A 15,841-nucleotide genomic window follows, 5' to 3' on the forward strand; every position below is an offset into this window, starting at 1 on the left:
TATATACGGATTCAAACATGGGGCTTGCTGGTAATGCTGTGTGTAGGGTTATTTGACGTTCCGTATCACGTGATTATTTTTAATACCAACACAGGCGTAGGGTTAGGGTTAAGCTAACTCTAGTTTGTTGTAAGTAATTTCGATTGTTTTTGATATTTCTTGTAAAACAGTCCGTTTTACCTGAAGATACGCCTTGGGTACTGAGCATGCACTAATCCTGTTACAAGGCAATTGTGTAGCTTATTTTGACTTCATCCTGCTTCTCTTTACCGTAACCTGATAGGCTTGGTGGAACCTTCCGTAAAAATATTTCTCCGAGGTTCCAGGAGGCACGTTTCCCGCAGTCGTAGCAGACTGACGTATCTCAAAAGTGCTGCAAAGACCCTTCTAATCGCGCTGCGACCATTGACGCCTGGGAGAGCCTGATCATTGACTACATGGCTTTGCTGGATATTAAGAATATTCTATACAGTTCTTGAGATTCGATTTACGTTTAACGTGCTTCTGGAGGAAGCCTTATTCATCGTGGTCGCAATGGAGACCACCACTGTCGTCGCCCCACGGACATGCAGTCGATGCAAGGTGCGAAAGAAGAAATGTGATAAAATGCTCCCAAGCTGTGGGCGGTGCAATAGGTAATAACCACCTTTCCCATGCAATCTTCCTAGATCATTCGTTCTTCTTCCTTTTCATATGTCTTGTCGTTCATCGAACCTACCGTACTCCCTACCTATTTTACTCTATCTCCGGTTCCTGTATAAGTTATCGGAGAGACGAGATTATGCTAGCAGCATGAATATATCACCATCAGTAAGCAAGGCTTACCAAATTGCTGAGAAATCTGTGCAGGCTATCCAAGGAATGCTCTTACGATGAACTATGGAAGGACCCAGAAGATGGCAGGGCAGGTGATCAAAATATCGAGCTGCGGGAAAGATTGGCTGCTCTAGAAACCATGGTGTCCGATCTTTCCCAAGAAGTGAAATATTTAAGGAGCAAGCCGAATTCTAGCACGGACGATTCATCTCCCCAGTCCCAAAGACAACAAGTGGTGAGCAATCCAGATCATGTGATTCAGAAGATAATGGACCATACAACTACGGCTATGGAATACGGAAATGTCAACGTCCTGGGTGTTTTTGAGACTTACTTTGATACCATCCACAACCGGCTACCAATACTATCGAAACAGAAGCTTTTGATGGATCTCCAGGCAATGGAGACACCTAATGACGAACTAGAACTTATCAAGGGAGTAATAAGCTTGCTTGTGATATATCCAGACAACTTGGCAAGTCAGAGCACGTCTTTTCCTCTTTGGCAATTGTACGAAGCAAGCAAATCTCTATTTTGTTTGATTACTTCAGTGCAGAGCCCTCAGTTGAGGAGTGTCCAAGCCGGCATACTAATCTGCTACTACGAGATCACGCAAGGTTGGCTCAAAGAGGCACAAAATAGCCTCCGTATATGCACGAGGTCTGCTCAATTGGTGCAACAGCTTGAGGAACTCTCACCGTCACCCTATGATGCTCACTCCCAGCACCAGTTTGATTTTGAGATTGAACCTATTTTCTGGAGTCTATCGTTGCTGCAAAGGTAAGGTTCCACTTTTTGAATATCATATACAAGGCTTTCATATTCAGATTACAAATTGCTGCAATTAAATTCTCTGCTCCATGCCAATACTAAAACTAAACATCTCCTGCTAGTTATCTATATAATATGTCGTGCGATGTGCTGGCGCAGAATCCAACCATGTCTCGATTACAATCAGAGGAATTTTATCTTGCGAAGAAGGAAAACAACGTCTCATTTCCAATACAGTATTCTTCTGGGGGTCTTCTTCAGCCCTACCACGTACTGGAGAAGACGGCGGCATCTCTCCTCGATGATGTATCCAGTATTGTCTACCCACAAGATGAATTCAGATCATCGCAATTCCGTCAGGCCCTTGAACTCGATTACAAAATTACTGGCCTCATTATCGAGATCAAGGGGCAACCTGAGCATCCCTTGGTAGATCAGACCGTTGGTGGTGAATACGTTATTTGTTTATGGTAAGAAGTCTTCCTCGTCATAGAAATAAGCAAAATAAATTGAGAGGCAGTTCTGTGAAAGTCGTCTCAGTACTAGAAGCGCAACCCAGTGGCCCTCCATCTAACGTGCCTTTTCTAGGGCGCTCTACAAGCTGCATTGCTCTCTTTACCAAAAAGCAGTCGAACTAAATGACCACAATTTTTCTGAACTGTCAAAGCTAAGTCTTCGACAGCTGTTCTCGGTTTCAGAGACCCTTTTTCAGGCTCTTATTAGTGGAATCATAAAACGAGAGGTTGATATAAGAATTCTCCCTCCGGCACTTTGTTGTGTTCTGCACTACAATCTCATTGCCATGGAGCTTCTAAGCGATAGAGCGCACGAATCACTTGATGGCCCCGTCAGATATCTGCTACATTTATTGTGTCAAAAATGGTCACTTGCTGGTATGCCTCTTCCCTGTTTATTAGATATACATTTCTGTGATCATCGCCATTTTTTCTTTTGCTGAATGATTTTGCACAGAAATGTCACGGTTCCAACCCCAAGCTAGATTGACACCGCGGAACGGGCAAAGGCAGTGAGGTTATGCAACACTAAGGGATCCCTAAGGATCTTTATGAGTTTCACATCTTGGGAATAATTACACGAAAGGCTTTGTTGATTGCTTTTTTGCATACTTTTATTGTTAGGTCTTTGTACAAATTTAGCAGACATGCTCCGTCAGGAATCATGCCCTGGAGCAAGCTCGCGCAGGCGTTGTGAGGGCTCAATCAACAGTCATATTGGAAGCTAAGCACAAGAAAACCAAACATAGAGAAAGAAAGAAAGAAGCTAGGAACATGAGGCTATCTGCAAACAAGATGTATTGTGTCGTGACCACGTGACCGAATCGTTAACCCTCCTACGTAACCCTAGCACCTGACAACACTAACCCTAGCACGTGACTACGCAAACCTGTTGGAACTCAGAATGAGATAAACCAATTTGGGAATAGGACAAGATTTGCGTATCAAGAAATTTCGAGAATTGGCATCACATTCCGACGCGATATTGAACATTACAAATCAACTTTACAGCCTATTTCTAGAAAGTTCGATTTGCATAAATGTCGACTTTTAGTGATATCACTTCTATGGAATCTTGTATATAAAAACAGGTTCAATACTCCTAGATAGTGGTTGGAGAGGAGTGCCGGAAAATAGACCTACTTGTTGCGTCGCCTCTCCCCACCCTAGACCGGGTGGTGGTCGGCCCGGACTCAAGGGCCAAAAATTTCAAAATCTCAACTTGGCATTTACAAACATCAAAACCAGAGCCAAAATGACCCCTAAATTATATAAAGAAGAGGAAGAATTGATTGTAAAGGCCCTCAGTGCGTGTCAACACGAAAAAAAGCCGAATTTTAGCAAATTATCGCGTGAATATGGGGTGTCTCGCAAAAAACTGTCCCGTCGGTGGCATGGCTTACCCTCTCGCTCAACACGCCCACCTACGAGGCGCCTACTATCTCTAGATCAAGAAAAGGCACTTATTCTATGGATTGAGTATCTAGATAATATAGGTGCGCCTCCTACGAATCAGCAAATTGAAGAAAGTGCGAATTATTTGCTCGGCAAAGATTTCAGTGGTCCAGGAGAGGCCCCTCGTGCCGGAAAAAATTGGGTACACGATTTTATCAAGCGCCTACCAAAACAATATGTACGAATCGTTCAAAAACCTCAAGAAAAGGAACGTACCGTTGCAGAGCATTATGGTGAGGTTGAGCGCTGGTTTATTGACCTCGAGCTCGCTATACAACAATACAAAATTCGCCCTCAAAATCTGTGGAACTTCGACGAGACCGGATTCATTGTTGGACAAGGAAAAGATGAAGCGGTGGTAACAGCATATCCAAAAACATCAAAAAGGGTATCTAGCCTGTCCTCTCAAGAATCAATTACTGTCATTGAGGGTATAAATGCCGAAGGAAAGATTATACCACCTTTATTGATTCCAAAAGGCAAGGTCCATTTGGAGGAATGGTACCGGCATATAAAAAATGACGACTGGCTAGTTGCACCTGCTTTGAATGGATTTATCACAGATGAGATCGCATTCGAATGGCTTCAACACTTTAACCACTTCTCTAGGCCCGGGGCCTTCCCGGATTGGCAGTTACTTCTTATGGATAATCATACAACTCATCTTACTATACAGTTCGTGCAATATTGTGAAATTTGGCACTTTCGCCCATTCCGATTTCCGCCTCATTCTACGCATTTTTTACAACCGCTCGATGGAGTGCCATTTCAGCAATATAAACATGTTCATGGACGGGTTATGAACAAGATTGCACGCTTGGGTGGCTTTGATTTTGATAAAACGACTTTTTGAAGAATTACGCGATATCCGGATAAAGACATTACCCCACGACATTCGGCACGGCTGAGAGAGCGAGAATTTGCCTCTTATCCTCGGCTTATACTTGATATGATGCTCAGCCAGAGGAAGCATTTGAAGCACTTATTGCTGAAGGGGATGCACTAAAAATATATAGCGAGGCGGATGACACTATTCCCAGCTCACCAACTACAAAATCAATATCTCCACCATCAACGGCCGTAAAACTACGTCGCTATGTCAATAAGATTGAAAAATCGATTGACGGTATAAAGGATATTCTTGACAAAGTAAGCCCGGGCCTTTCACGCCGTATAAAAGTGGTTAATCAAGGCAGTCTCACCTTGGCCGAATTAGGCGATCTACACCGTGAGAGCTTTGCCAAGGTTCGTGATATAGCAACGCGCAAGAATCAAAAAACTACAAAGCGCCAAGTCAAAGCGAGTGGTGCACTCTATGTAAAAGATGCGAATCGCCTCATAAAACGCCGTCATGATGGGGATTTGTTGAAAATCTATAAGAGCCATGTCGTTGGCGTGCCGCAGCCGATGGAAGAAGTGGCTTCAACAGAGCCTCAAAACAGCGGGTTTTTCTTTGATACTCAGGGAGATAGGTGAACAATGCTTGTATTTAACACCTGTCTAGTTTTTATATGCAATTTATATGGCGTTGGTGGACTGTAAAACATTTTACATGAGACTTCATATTTTTTGGCCCTTGAGTCCGGGCCGACCACCACCCGGTCTAGGGTGGGGGGAGGCGACGCGACAAGTAGTTCCTTATACGTATTGTTTAACGTAATCGGTAAGCGAAGCGACAATGTAAGCGAGCCGACAGTTTCTCTCCGAACGCGTACGCAATATTGAATTCAAATCTCAATTTCTAACCCAAAATTATAATTATACACAAAAAATTAATTACTAGTAAGATTAGGGCCTTGAGGTCTTCTATGCCCGAGAATATTACACTCACTACACCGAAATTGGCGACGTACTGGTGGATGAGAGACTGGGAGCTCAGGCTCGGCCGGAGCAGTGGTAACAGCTTGAGATGCCTCAATCTGACCTTGTAAAAGTGCCTGAGCTTCCTCTCTGGTAATTCCTTGATTATGGGATATTTGCTTTTTAGATTTTTGACGTTTTTGCTTCTCCTTCTCATGTGCAGCCCGTAGATCATGGAGTTCCTTCTGGGCAATTGTAAGCTTATTAATACTCATCTCATAAGCCTTTGATGCCCGTGTAAACACTTCACCAATAGCTTCAGATGAACTTCTTGTATGCCGGCTTATCCTCTTTTTCGTTGTAGTCATTTGGCGCTTAAATTGACGTGGGTTTTGAGGGGTTTGCAAGCAGGATGATTGTGTATCACTTGATCGACTTGGAGGGGGTGTTGGAGTCTTCAATCGAACAGTAAGCTGTTGATAAACTCGATCTGGATTGAATGGTACTAATCCAGTTGCTGTAAAGCTATTCCGAACAGTTTGGGCTTTATATGCCATTGTACGAGCCTTTGGGAATGCAGTAAGAAAGTCAAGTTTATCAATATGATTGAATCCAAGCCTCATTCGCTGCTCAACAAGCTATCCATAATGTCGCTTTAAAACAGCAAAACAGCCAACATCAAGAGGCTGTAAAAGATGTGAAGAATGAGGAGGCATACAGACTGGAATAATATTATTCTCAGTGCATGTACGGTCAAATTCAGCAGTCAAATGACTTCCATGGCCATCAAGAATTAACATGCGATAATTTCCCATTGCACGGCCATTAGTAAGAGGAATAAAATGGGTTTTAAGCCATTCTAACCCAATCTTATCTGTAGTCCATCCATTATCACTGATATTAATTCTCCAGTCATCAGGAAGATCCTCAAACCAGCCTAACCGAGTATATTTCTTTACCTTGAAAATGATGTATGAAAGCAGGGCCCATCCAGTTGAATTAATTGCCTCAATTGCAGTCACCCATTCTCAATTTCCAGGCTGTAATAGCTTTGGCCGAGCATATCGATCGCTTCCAGTAATAACCTTTGCGGTTGCACAGAGTCCCATAGCAAAGCCAGTCTCATCAAAATTATAGATATCTTCTGGTAAGATTCCGTACTTTGATATAACCTCTCGTACGCGATCAAAATATTCTTGGATTAACTTCGGATCTTCGCATTTAGCACGCTCGTAGTTATATTTCCGTGAAAATTTTGATTCAATCTCTGGGCGACGTTTGACGAGATTATAGACCCATTTCTCTCCAACCTATTGATTTCCACATTGTGAAAGAAGGTAATTAGCCATCTCTCGTACAAGAGAGTGCCGAGGGGGTAATCCACGTTTGTCTAGATCGAGTACCCATTTGACAAGTGATTCCTCTTCAAATTGAGACAATTTATGTCTGTTGGCACGTATTATAGATCTTTGTTGAATTCCGTTTAACCTGTCATATAGCGTCGTCCGAGGAATATTGTAAATGATTGCAGCTTGATACACACTTGAGATTTTTCCATTTTTTAAGTCGGAAATAGCTAACAAGATCCGCCCCTCTTACTCTGCTAAATTCTTTTCGTTTTTATTGCGAATTGGTGGCATGTTGACGCGTTGAATAGTATGGAATCAATATTGAGTACGCGTTCGGAAAGAAACTGTCGGCTCGGTTACATTGTCGCTTCGCTTACCGATTACGTTAGTGCTCGCCTTCGCTTAGTCATCGCTCTAGTAAACCAACGTTCCGACATATTTCTCTTTGCACGTGATATACTGGCCCTAAGAAGGGATGGAGCATTTAGGGATCCATTTCTCTTGGCGTTGTGTATTGTTACTTGCTACAGGATGTGCCTTGATGTTAGCCTAATCACAGTCAATTGCTACCTCTTCTGAATTTTGGGAACTGTTACAGTACGGGATCATCTACCAACACCAAACGGGTACGCATACTGACACGAGATGCGATGGTTGTCGTGGACAGAAGATTGTTGACGGATGTAACACTGTAAGAGAGTGGGTAGAGGGCGTGATAATGAGATACGAATATAGCTTCGATTTTCAAGGTAGGGCACGATTCGTAAGGTAGCTATTTGCTACCTTCTGAATCCTATTCGAATCGTAGCTAAATACACAGCCGAGCCGTAGTGCGGTTCGGGTAATGACTAAGCAGCCGGAATTGACCACGTGATCCAGCTTCCCTGGTGAAGTTATCCCCGATTCTAAGTTCTCCGCCTTACAAACACTAATCGGTGCATACAGCACCAAACGGGATTCTTTACCGCACAAGACAGTTCATACGATACCAAACGGATTGTTACCATGATTGAATGGAAGTATCAGTAACATCGATCGAGAGCGCACACTGACTCCTGATGGGAACGAACACTATCGGTATGTATTGGTGCCAGCACAACTTGTTGTCAGTCCGGTCGATCTATTTAGAGTCTCTGTATTCCTGTTCAGGGTGGAAGCTTCCTTTGAGGCCACTGGACGTTTCTTATTTGGGTGGCACAATAAAAGCCTGCACTGCTAAAACTGCTATTATGCTTTCAAAATGCAGCTAAAATAAACTGATAAAGGTTAATTAATAGACCTCGCCATGACCCGGACCGTGGGTCCCTCCTCGCGACCCGCGACCCTCCCCTCCGGAGGGTCGGGTCGTAGATTGACGACCCTCACCGCACCTGAGGGTCATAGAATCTTTGGAGGGTCACCCGCCAAGCGACCCTCACGGCCCGCATATGCATAACTTTCTCACGCTTTCCCTAATTCGGATGGATAATTCTGCTGACAAACATTCATAAATTCCTGTTTTTTATACCTGTTTCGTATGTCCGACTATGAATCCATTGTTTTCTATCAAACCCCTACGTATTTTTATGAAATATGTCTTCTAAATAAGCCTTCTTGCTCGGTAATCCTGGATTTACACCTTTTTTCTGCCTGGGAAAAACCGTTGTGGTGTGTATTGTGAAGAGTTGGAGAGAGAGGCATGTAACGATGGGGAAATATATATTTTGATTGTAGAAGTATAATCTGAAGAAGTTACAACTTTGATATTCTTGGTTATTAGCCTCAAACTTCCTGAAATCCTGACTTAATTATATTGAACATCTATTATCCACTTTCTACATACCTATGCCGTGTCGAAATTGAGCGAAATATATCGATCATATTCAATTATGTTCTACCAAAGTCGTAGGGTCACGAGGTTGACCCTCAGGATGACCCTCACGAACCTCAGGATGACCCTCACGAATTTCAGGGTGACCCTCACGAACCTCAGTTCTAGCCAATTAGCATGATGAGTATCAAATGTGATCTGTCATTTTACCTCCTGAGTCCCTTACCGAACTGCAAAGGAAATCTGGTAAGTCTTCTCTTCTTCTAACCATCTTCACCATGTCCCAGTTTTCTGACGCATTCTCATCTACTTATGAGGGTCCACCCTCAGATTTTCTTAAATACAGTGCTGATGATGGTCCAGGTCTAAATCAGCTCTACTCCCCTATCCCATCTGGAAATCAAGATACCTCCCTTCCGTCGTCTGAGCTTCAAGCAGCACCTAATTGTCTTCATTGAATTTGCCCGGACCAGATCAGATCATTCATCATGTACTCCCCGGAAATGGGTAACGAATTCATGCAGTGGTGGCTTCAGACCAATTTTGGGAAAAAGAGATAGATATCTTGGAATGCGAAATGAGCTGCAAACTGCTGGAAAAACTTTAATCAAGTAGCATTTGAAAAAGATAGAAAGCCTAGGGTGATGTGCCATCAATGTCGGAAGGTACTTGATTACCCTGCGTTGGCTCACTCAGGGACATCTTCAATGAACAAGCATTACAATGGGATAAATTGCCGGAGAGTTGCCTCAGCTGCAGGAAAGAAACTAAACATCAAGCTTGCGTTAGAGCATGTGGTATGTTTAAGACCTGACTTTGACATTGAGCAATGAGCATCCCAGTTCTGACCTCGACATCTAGGCGCAGAATGCGACGATACGAAGATTCGATGAGCGAGTTTGGCAGCAGAAGCTTGCTCAGCTCCTCACTGTATTGCATCTTCCCTTTCTTTTTCTTGAGCACATCAAGTTCCGTGATTTGATCTCCTATGCCTGGCTGGCACCATTAATACCAGAAATTCCTTCTGCCAAGGTTATGCGCTGGCAGCTTCGAGACCTCGTCCGTGAGAACCAAAAGAGTATCCTTCAGAAACTCCCTTCTGGTGTGAAGCTATCACTTGCCCTGGATTGCTAGACATCTCCATTCTGACAGGCATTTATGGCGATTACAGGATACTTTCTTGACGAGAACTGGGAATATCATAAGATATTACTAGGATTTGAACACTTACATGGATCTCATTCCGGCGCAAATTTGAGTGTAGTGCTCCTCAAGCTGCTACAGGAGCATCAGATCACAGATCGAGTGCTTGTGGTAACCACCGATAACACTTCAAATAACGTTAGTCTCATGGCAAGTGTCCATGAGGCGATTGAGTCACTACAATCCTCGAACGATGTCGTTATCATTTGGGTACCCTGTATTGCACATGTGATCCAGCTGAGTCTCAAAGATCTCCTTGGGAAGATAAAGGCTGCTCCAAAGATTGATACGGCTAAGCAGACATGGTCTGATGATCGGGTGGATAGTCTTCGTGCGAGGCAGCAGAAACGCGAGATCGTGGACACTTTGAATAAGGTGCGACATCATGGCTTTTATCCTCATTCATTATTCTAATCTGTTTCTTAGGTTCGAAGCCTTGCGATTTATATCAACGCGAGTCCTCAGCGCCGAGAGTCATTCTATAACTTGCAAACCAAGGAGCCAAAGCTTGTGCCAATCCAGGATGTTGCTACTCGGTGGAACTCCACGTTCTTAATGCTTATACGCGCAAAGAAACTCCAGCAGACCTTCGATATGTTCTGCTCTCAGTACGACTAAGAGCACTTTGCCTTGAGTTAGGAGCAGTGGCGGCAAGTGGACTATCTTATCTGCATTCTCCAGCCTTTTCACTGATTCACGACCCTTCTCTCGAAGTCCAAGGATGTCACCATCCATTGGGTCTTTAAGGTCTACAATAAGCTGTTTGACCACCTAGAAAAGTCAATTAGACAGCTTAGACGGAAGAGGGTCGCTTGGAAGCAGGTGATGCTTGCATCTCTCGAAGTGACAAAGAACAAGCTCTTAATTTACTACAAAGACACTGACAACATAGATGGTCATCTCTACGCCATTGACACCATCCTTTCTCCATAGGATAAACTTCAGTTCTTCTCAACTGCAGACTGGGACCCAGAGGAAGGCGGAATTGATTACCAAGCAATCTATCGCCAGAGCCTTGAGTCCTCTCTCGAGAAGTACTCGGAGAATCTTGCCCAGGAGCAGCAGATAGTGGATGCTCCCCCAACGAGTACGGCAATGGATGAATTTGATTTGGCCTGTGTTCAAGACGAGTCGCAGCAATCTCAGATTCGACAGCCAGTTCAGTCTGACAAGCTTACAAGGTATCTTGACAGCAGTAAGTGTCTCGTCTCTTGATATCAATGGAAATAATTACTGATTTCTCTTTTAGATATAGTCCTAAATGCCCAACCTCGAACCTGGTAGAAATATCACCAAGATGAATTCCCTGGAATGGCAAGGCTTGCACGAGATGTTCTTTCTATTCCAGCTAGTGGTGCAGGAGTAGAGCGGCTTTTCAACTCTGCACGAGATATCTGCCATTATTGTCGAGGCTCTCTACAGCCTCAAACAATCTCAGATCTTATGATGTATATGTGTACATCACAGTTCGAGATTCATGAAGAGAAGCAAATAATGCTCTCTGAATATCTTTTGACTCAGGAGATACAGGCTGCAAAGGAAGAGAGAACTCAGCAACAAATCACCGTTGATCCAATTAGTGATAATGAAGAGGATGAAGGGCTTTCTTCTACAGAGCCCCAAGAAACTTTGTAAGGCCTATCTGCAAAGGCACTTGGCAAAAGATGCCTAAGAGATATTGCTGAGGATGCGGAAAGTGATTAGGAGGGTGATAGTGAGGTTACGTCTCTGCTAGAGACACAGTACCGAGTGTCAGGTAGAGTTTGCAAGCGTTCAAGGTTGCTTGATGGATATGAGATGTAGAACATGTAGTTTAATTCGTTTAATTCATCTGTTTAATTCGTTTAGTTCATTTTGATTCAATGCTTTCAGGGTGATTAAAGCTAAACAAGTAGACCTACAAATACTGTAAGTGAAATACTCAAAAATACCGCTAAAATCTACAGAATTTATGCACCTCGTGACCTGACGATGTTTGCATTGTTTTACTACCCTGAGGGTCGGGTCATGGCCCTAAGGGTCGGGTCGCACCATCAACGACCCTCCCCTTATGGAGGGTCAGGGTAGGGGCTGACGACCCAAGAACCTCCGTGGTCCGGGTCGCGGTCCGGGTCGTCAGGGTGACCCGCGGGTCGTGGCGAGGTCTATTAATTAAACAGTTCTTGTTACTACCACTTATCTATCTCTCTAGAAAAAGTTTATATTCTAGTATAGATTCTAAAAAGTGACTTAGATCAATGTTATACTATTAATAATTGAATAACATATATTAAGATTATAGAAAATATAACTGTACATATTATCTAGATTTCCTTTATACTCTTTATATTGTGTTACGGGCTAGTCCCGCCTAATGCTCACTATAAGGGCATATTTGAGTAGAAAACATAACATGAGGAAGAAAAGGAAAGAAAAGGAAAACAACAAGTTCTTCGGGCGTATACAGGGTTATATGTGTGAGTATAAGCAAGGGGTTTCACCGTTCTAACAGGTGTTGCACGGTAACTGTCGGAACGTGAATATCAAACCTAGCGCGTTTCGGCACTGGATATCAGTTAGTCTAACGCGGCACGTGCGTGCCGCGTATATATGTAGTTAGCCACTCCCCGTCCCCCTTACTCTTGCACGAGTTGATAGGCGACTTCCTTATAATTATTTATATCAAACAGTCGGAGGCTCAAAATCCTCAACCCTCTCTACCACCTAGCTCCCAGGAGTGCAGCCTTTGACGCGTCTCAACGCGCCCGGCAACACCATGGCGCGTAAAGGCCCTGGTACAGACGGCCCTCTACAGACAGCCCTTCTAGAATCCACGTCTGCAGCTACAACAAGAGCTTCTGAAGGACAGAAGATCTTCAGCCCCATAGCTGTATTCCTTGATAAACACCGCAGCCAAACCACCAGCCTTGCTTCTTACCTACTGAGAGCCCTCACCACTCTAAGCGATGACCTCGCCTCAGTAGCTTAACAACATTTCAACACTTATATCAGCGGTATCTCGACAATCTCTATTCTACCTGCCCTATCTTCTTTCCCTTCCTCTTCTCCCACCCTAAATCCCTTATCCTCTTCATCCTCTCCCTTACATCCCCCCTCAGGTCTTAACCAGTTAACTTATGCAACTATTACCCAATATGCTCCAGTCAAATCAACTTCCACCACTCACCCTAAAGCCTCCATCAAAAAGCCTATGCCTCTGGTGAAATAATCCCTTCTTGACATCCAGCTCTTCGTATGCCTCCCAGCTAACCATGCAGCTAGAAAAATGGAAGTCTACGCTATCTACTCTAGCCTATAATCTCAACTAAACTTAAATAGTGCAGCACTAAAAGAAGTCCAAGCTACAAAGACTAGCTTTGTACTATGTCCCTCATCTCCAGAAGCCCTCCTAGCCCTTGAGGCCCAAAAAGAGACTATCTCTGCATTCTTTGTTAACTGCCAGATAGAACGCAGCTCCCAATAGGTCTCGTACTGAGTCACCAACATGCCAAGGAAAATTAGCTAAATCTTAGATGATTAATACTCTCTAATCCCTGTCAATCCTACACTACTATCCTTAGAAATTAGCAAAACTATAGGGCTCAAGCCTATATCTATTAGCAAGACCACTACAAGCGCTGCCAACCCTGATACTCTCTCCTCAAGCTGGTTTGTTAACTTCCCAGAAGGCACGAAATCACCACTATCTATCTAGCTATATCTTTTTAGCACTATTACCAATACTCGTCACCTCTCTAAGAAAACAACAGTTATTTAATGCACACAATACTAGAAATAGCATAATGCACGATCCTGTGCACGCCCCTCTCAATACCGACTATGCAGCTCCTCAGAGCATACTAAAAAGGGCCATGTTAACTACTGTATAGCCCCAGAGCCTCATCAATGCTCTTCTAGATGTATACACTGCCATAGACTATATCTAGCTGATTTCATAGAATGCCTTCTGCGCCCCAAAGGCAATACTAAACATACTAAAGCTTAACAAACAGAGATCCACAAATCCTGCGTCATAAACCTCGCAAAAGCTCGAACTGAAGGAGGATGTAGCTCTCAGCTCTCCATAGGCACACAAGAAACACCTATAGTATTAGATGAGATGCTATCACAGCCTTCAATCTATAAGATTATCTCTCCTTTCCGTTTAGTAACCCCCCCATCTCGCGCCCCAATTAAAGATTCTCCCATTACAGCTTGTGCAGTCTGTTTTATAAACTCTCAACCACAAAACCAGTTCGCCTCTCTTCTTGAACAGGAGCTATAATCTATTACTATCTAACTCAAAAGGCGCCTCTCAAAATCCTACAGTTAAATGTAGGGCACGCGCCAGACGCATATGAAATAGCCCTCACATTGGCATACACTAGCAACATCGATATTATCCTAATCCAAGAACTATATATATTTAAAGACCTCAGCCAATAGATCACTAAAAAACATCTATCATATGAATGCTTCTCCCCAACTGATAGCTAGGCAATAAGTGGCTAACCACAAGTCCTCACCTATATCTGAAAGAAGAAAGGCATCTGGACCTCCCAGCTACGCCCCTTTACAACTGACACTAAAGAAGCCTTGGATCTCCTATTCCTTCAGATTTTTTCGCCCACAGGAAAGTCCACTCTGATAGTTAACATCTATAATGCTCCAGCAGGCTACAGCAGAGCAGGTGAAGCTATAAAAGCTCTCATAACCCTGCTAGAGGCATATTTCCCTCAAACAATAATACTTGCAGGTAATCTTAACCTACTACACAACAGATAGCAACCCTCACTACAACGCAGCCCTACAACTTTTATAGAGCTGTTTATCAACTGGCTGGATCTCCAGGGTCTAGTACTCATTTCCGATATAGACTGTCCCACATATGAAAGGGGTAACATGTTAGACCTCAGTTTCGCCTCAAGCCCTCTGGCACTCGCAGGAGCCAAAGCTAGCATAGCGAGCCACTTAGATGCTACCTCTGATTATTAACCACTAATTACCACTGTTCCATAGGATTAGAGATACAAGGAAACAGCTCAGAAACTAAGATTTAATACACTAGACCACACCTCCTTCCTCTCGCTCCTCACCTCTAATCTCGCTGACACCAAGAGCTCAGCTGCAACAGAAGAAGATCTTGATGCCCTTACTAAGAAACTGACATCTACAATTTAAGGAGCATATAGAGGCTCTGCTAAGAGGACTATAACATAAGGTATAGGATAACCATGGTGGAACAAAGACTGCAAGAAAGCTTTACACAATTACCACTTAGACCTCTGCTCAAAGACAGACTTCCGCAGGATAACTAGATGGTCTCAACAACAATTTTAGCAAGAGAAGCTCTCTACGGTAATACAAATGAAGGATGTTTTTAACATGAGTAAATAGCATAAGTCTACAGGCATCTTCCGAAGCCCTCCACTAAAAGATCCGCTAAGGCCCAATAGCCTCCCAGCAGTTACTGTACACAAGAAATGAGACGTACTAGTCTAAAATCTTCTCCAGAACTCGGCAGAGGCAGGAGATATACCTCTGGACTCCCCAGCAGTGCCTTCCACTAGTCTCTACTTCCCAGATATATCAATGCTACAAGTGGAGGAGTCAGTACTTTAGGCAGGAAACACAGCCCCTAGCGCAGATGAAATCCCAACCTGCATACTCAAAGTAGCCTGGCCTCTAATCAAAGATAAGGTACTAATGCTATATCAAGGGTGTCTAAAGATTGGTTATCATCCTAAATGCTTTCAACACGCAATCTTAGTAATTATCCAGAAACCAAAGAAGACTGATTGGTCTTTACCTAGATTATATAGACCAATCGCTCTCCTATTAGTACTTAGCAAAGGACTAGAGCGCTTAGTGGCACGGAATATGGCATGGATCTCTATACACCATAAAGTATTAGTAAGGCAATAATTTGGGGCTCTCCCACTAAGATCTGCAACTGACCTAACCACATGCCTAACATATGATATTGAACAAGCGCTAAATCAAGGCATGACTGCCTCACTCCTTACCCTAGATGTCAAAGGCGCCTTTGATTCCGTACTTCCCGGCAGACTGATCCGCAGACTACGCGAGCAGGGCTGGCCTACCAATCTCGTTCTCTAGATTGCCTCATTCGCTACTGGAAG

General features: G+C 43.5%; 6 protein-coding genes across 6 annotated transcripts, besides 4 other annotated features; 5 read left to right on the plus strand and 1 right to left on the minus strand.

The window, feature by feature from the left end:
* The first annotated feature begins 372 nt into the window (after nt 1-372).
* On the plus strand, nt 373-2,910 carry TSTA_066620 (uncharacterized protein). The gene is made up of 5 exons (XM_002340562.1): nt 373-635; nt 850-1,596; nt 1,710-2,057; nt 2,176-2,480; nt 2,560-2,910. Exons 1-5 carry the CDS (start codon nt 535-537, stop codon nt 2,616-2,618), a joined length of 1,560 nt encoding a protein of 519 aa, XP_002340603.1. The 5' UTR covers nt 373-534; the 3' UTR covers nt 2,619-2,910.
* A 447-nt stretch (nt 2,911-3,357) lies between these two features.
* On the plus strand, nt 3,358-4,410 carry TSTA_066630 (uncharacterized protein; the record flags this gene model as incomplete). Its single annotated transcript, XM_002340563.1, has 2 exons — nt 3,358-3,487; nt 3,599-4,410. The coding sequence occupies 2 exons, from the start codon at nt 3,358-3,360 to the stop codon at nt 4,408-4,410; spliced, it is 942 nt and encodes a 313-aa protein (XP_002340604.1).
* Nucleotides 3,367-4,407: a mobile genetic element.
* A 935-nt stretch (nt 4,411-5,345) lies between the features above and the next one.
* TSTA_066640 (uncharacterized protein) lies at nt 5,346-5,914 on the minus strand (the record flags this gene model as incomplete). Its single annotated transcript, XM_002340564.1, has 2 exons — nt 5,346-5,363; nt 5,411-5,914. 2 exons carry the CDS (start codon nt 5,912-5,914, stop codon nt 5,346-5,348), a joined length of 522 nt encoding a protein of 173 aa, XP_002340605.1.
* Nucleotides 5,456-6,952: a mobile genetic element.
* Nucleotides 6,953-9,004: 2,052 nt separating this feature from the next.
* Nucleotides 9,005-9,650, plus strand: TSTA_066650 (uncharacterized protein; the record flags this gene model as incomplete). Its single annotated transcript, XM_002340565.1, has 3 exons — nt 9,005-9,042; nt 9,157-9,313; nt 9,378-9,650. 3 exons carry the CDS (start codon nt 9,005-9,007, stop codon nt 9,648-9,650), a joined length of 468 nt encoding a protein of 155 aa, XP_002340606.1.
* Nucleotides 9,399-11,165: a mobile genetic element.
* On the plus strand, nt 9,675-10,337 carry TSTA_066660 (uncharacterized protein; the record flags this gene model as incomplete). Its single annotated transcript, XM_002340566.1, has 2 exons — nt 9,675-10,094; nt 10,146-10,337. 2 exons carry the CDS (start codon nt 9,675-9,677, stop codon nt 10,335-10,337), a joined length of 612 nt encoding a protein of 203 aa, XP_002340607.1.
* Nucleotides 10,815-11,354, plus strand: TSTA_066670 (uncharacterized protein; the record flags this gene model as incomplete). Its single annotated transcript, XM_002340567.1, has 2 exons — nt 10,815-10,914; nt 11,068-11,354. The coding sequence occupies 2 exons, from the start codon at nt 10,815-10,817 to the stop codon at nt 11,352-11,354; spliced, it is 387 nt and encodes a 128-aa protein (XP_002340608.1).
* A 2,742-nt stretch (nt 11,355-14,096) lies between these two features.
* Nucleotides 14,097-15,841: part of a mobile genetic element that runs on past the window's edge.

Source organism: Talaromyces stipitatus, genomic scaffold, assembly GCF_000003125.1.
Source record: "Talaromyces stipitatus ATCC 10500 scf_1105507295523 genomic scaffold, whole genome shotgun sequence".
NCBI lineage: Eukaryota > Fungi > Ascomycota > Eurotiomycetes > Eurotiales > Trichocomaceae > Talaromyces > Talaromyces stipitatus.

Bases quoted from the DNA above. Each gene is read 5' to 3' on its own strand.
- TSTA_066620 (XM_002340562.1), top strand. From the start codon at position 535: ATGGAGACCACCACTGTCGTCGCCCCACGGACATGCAGTCGATGCAAG. The intron at 636-849 runs GTAATAACCACC...AAATCTGTGCAG, and splicing joins AGCTGTGGGCGGTGCAATAG to GCTATCCAAGGAATGCTCTT. The intron at 1,597-1,709 runs GTAAGGTTCCAC...ATCTCCTGCTAG, and splicing joins AGTCTATCGTTGCTGCAAAG to TTATCTATATAATATGTCGT.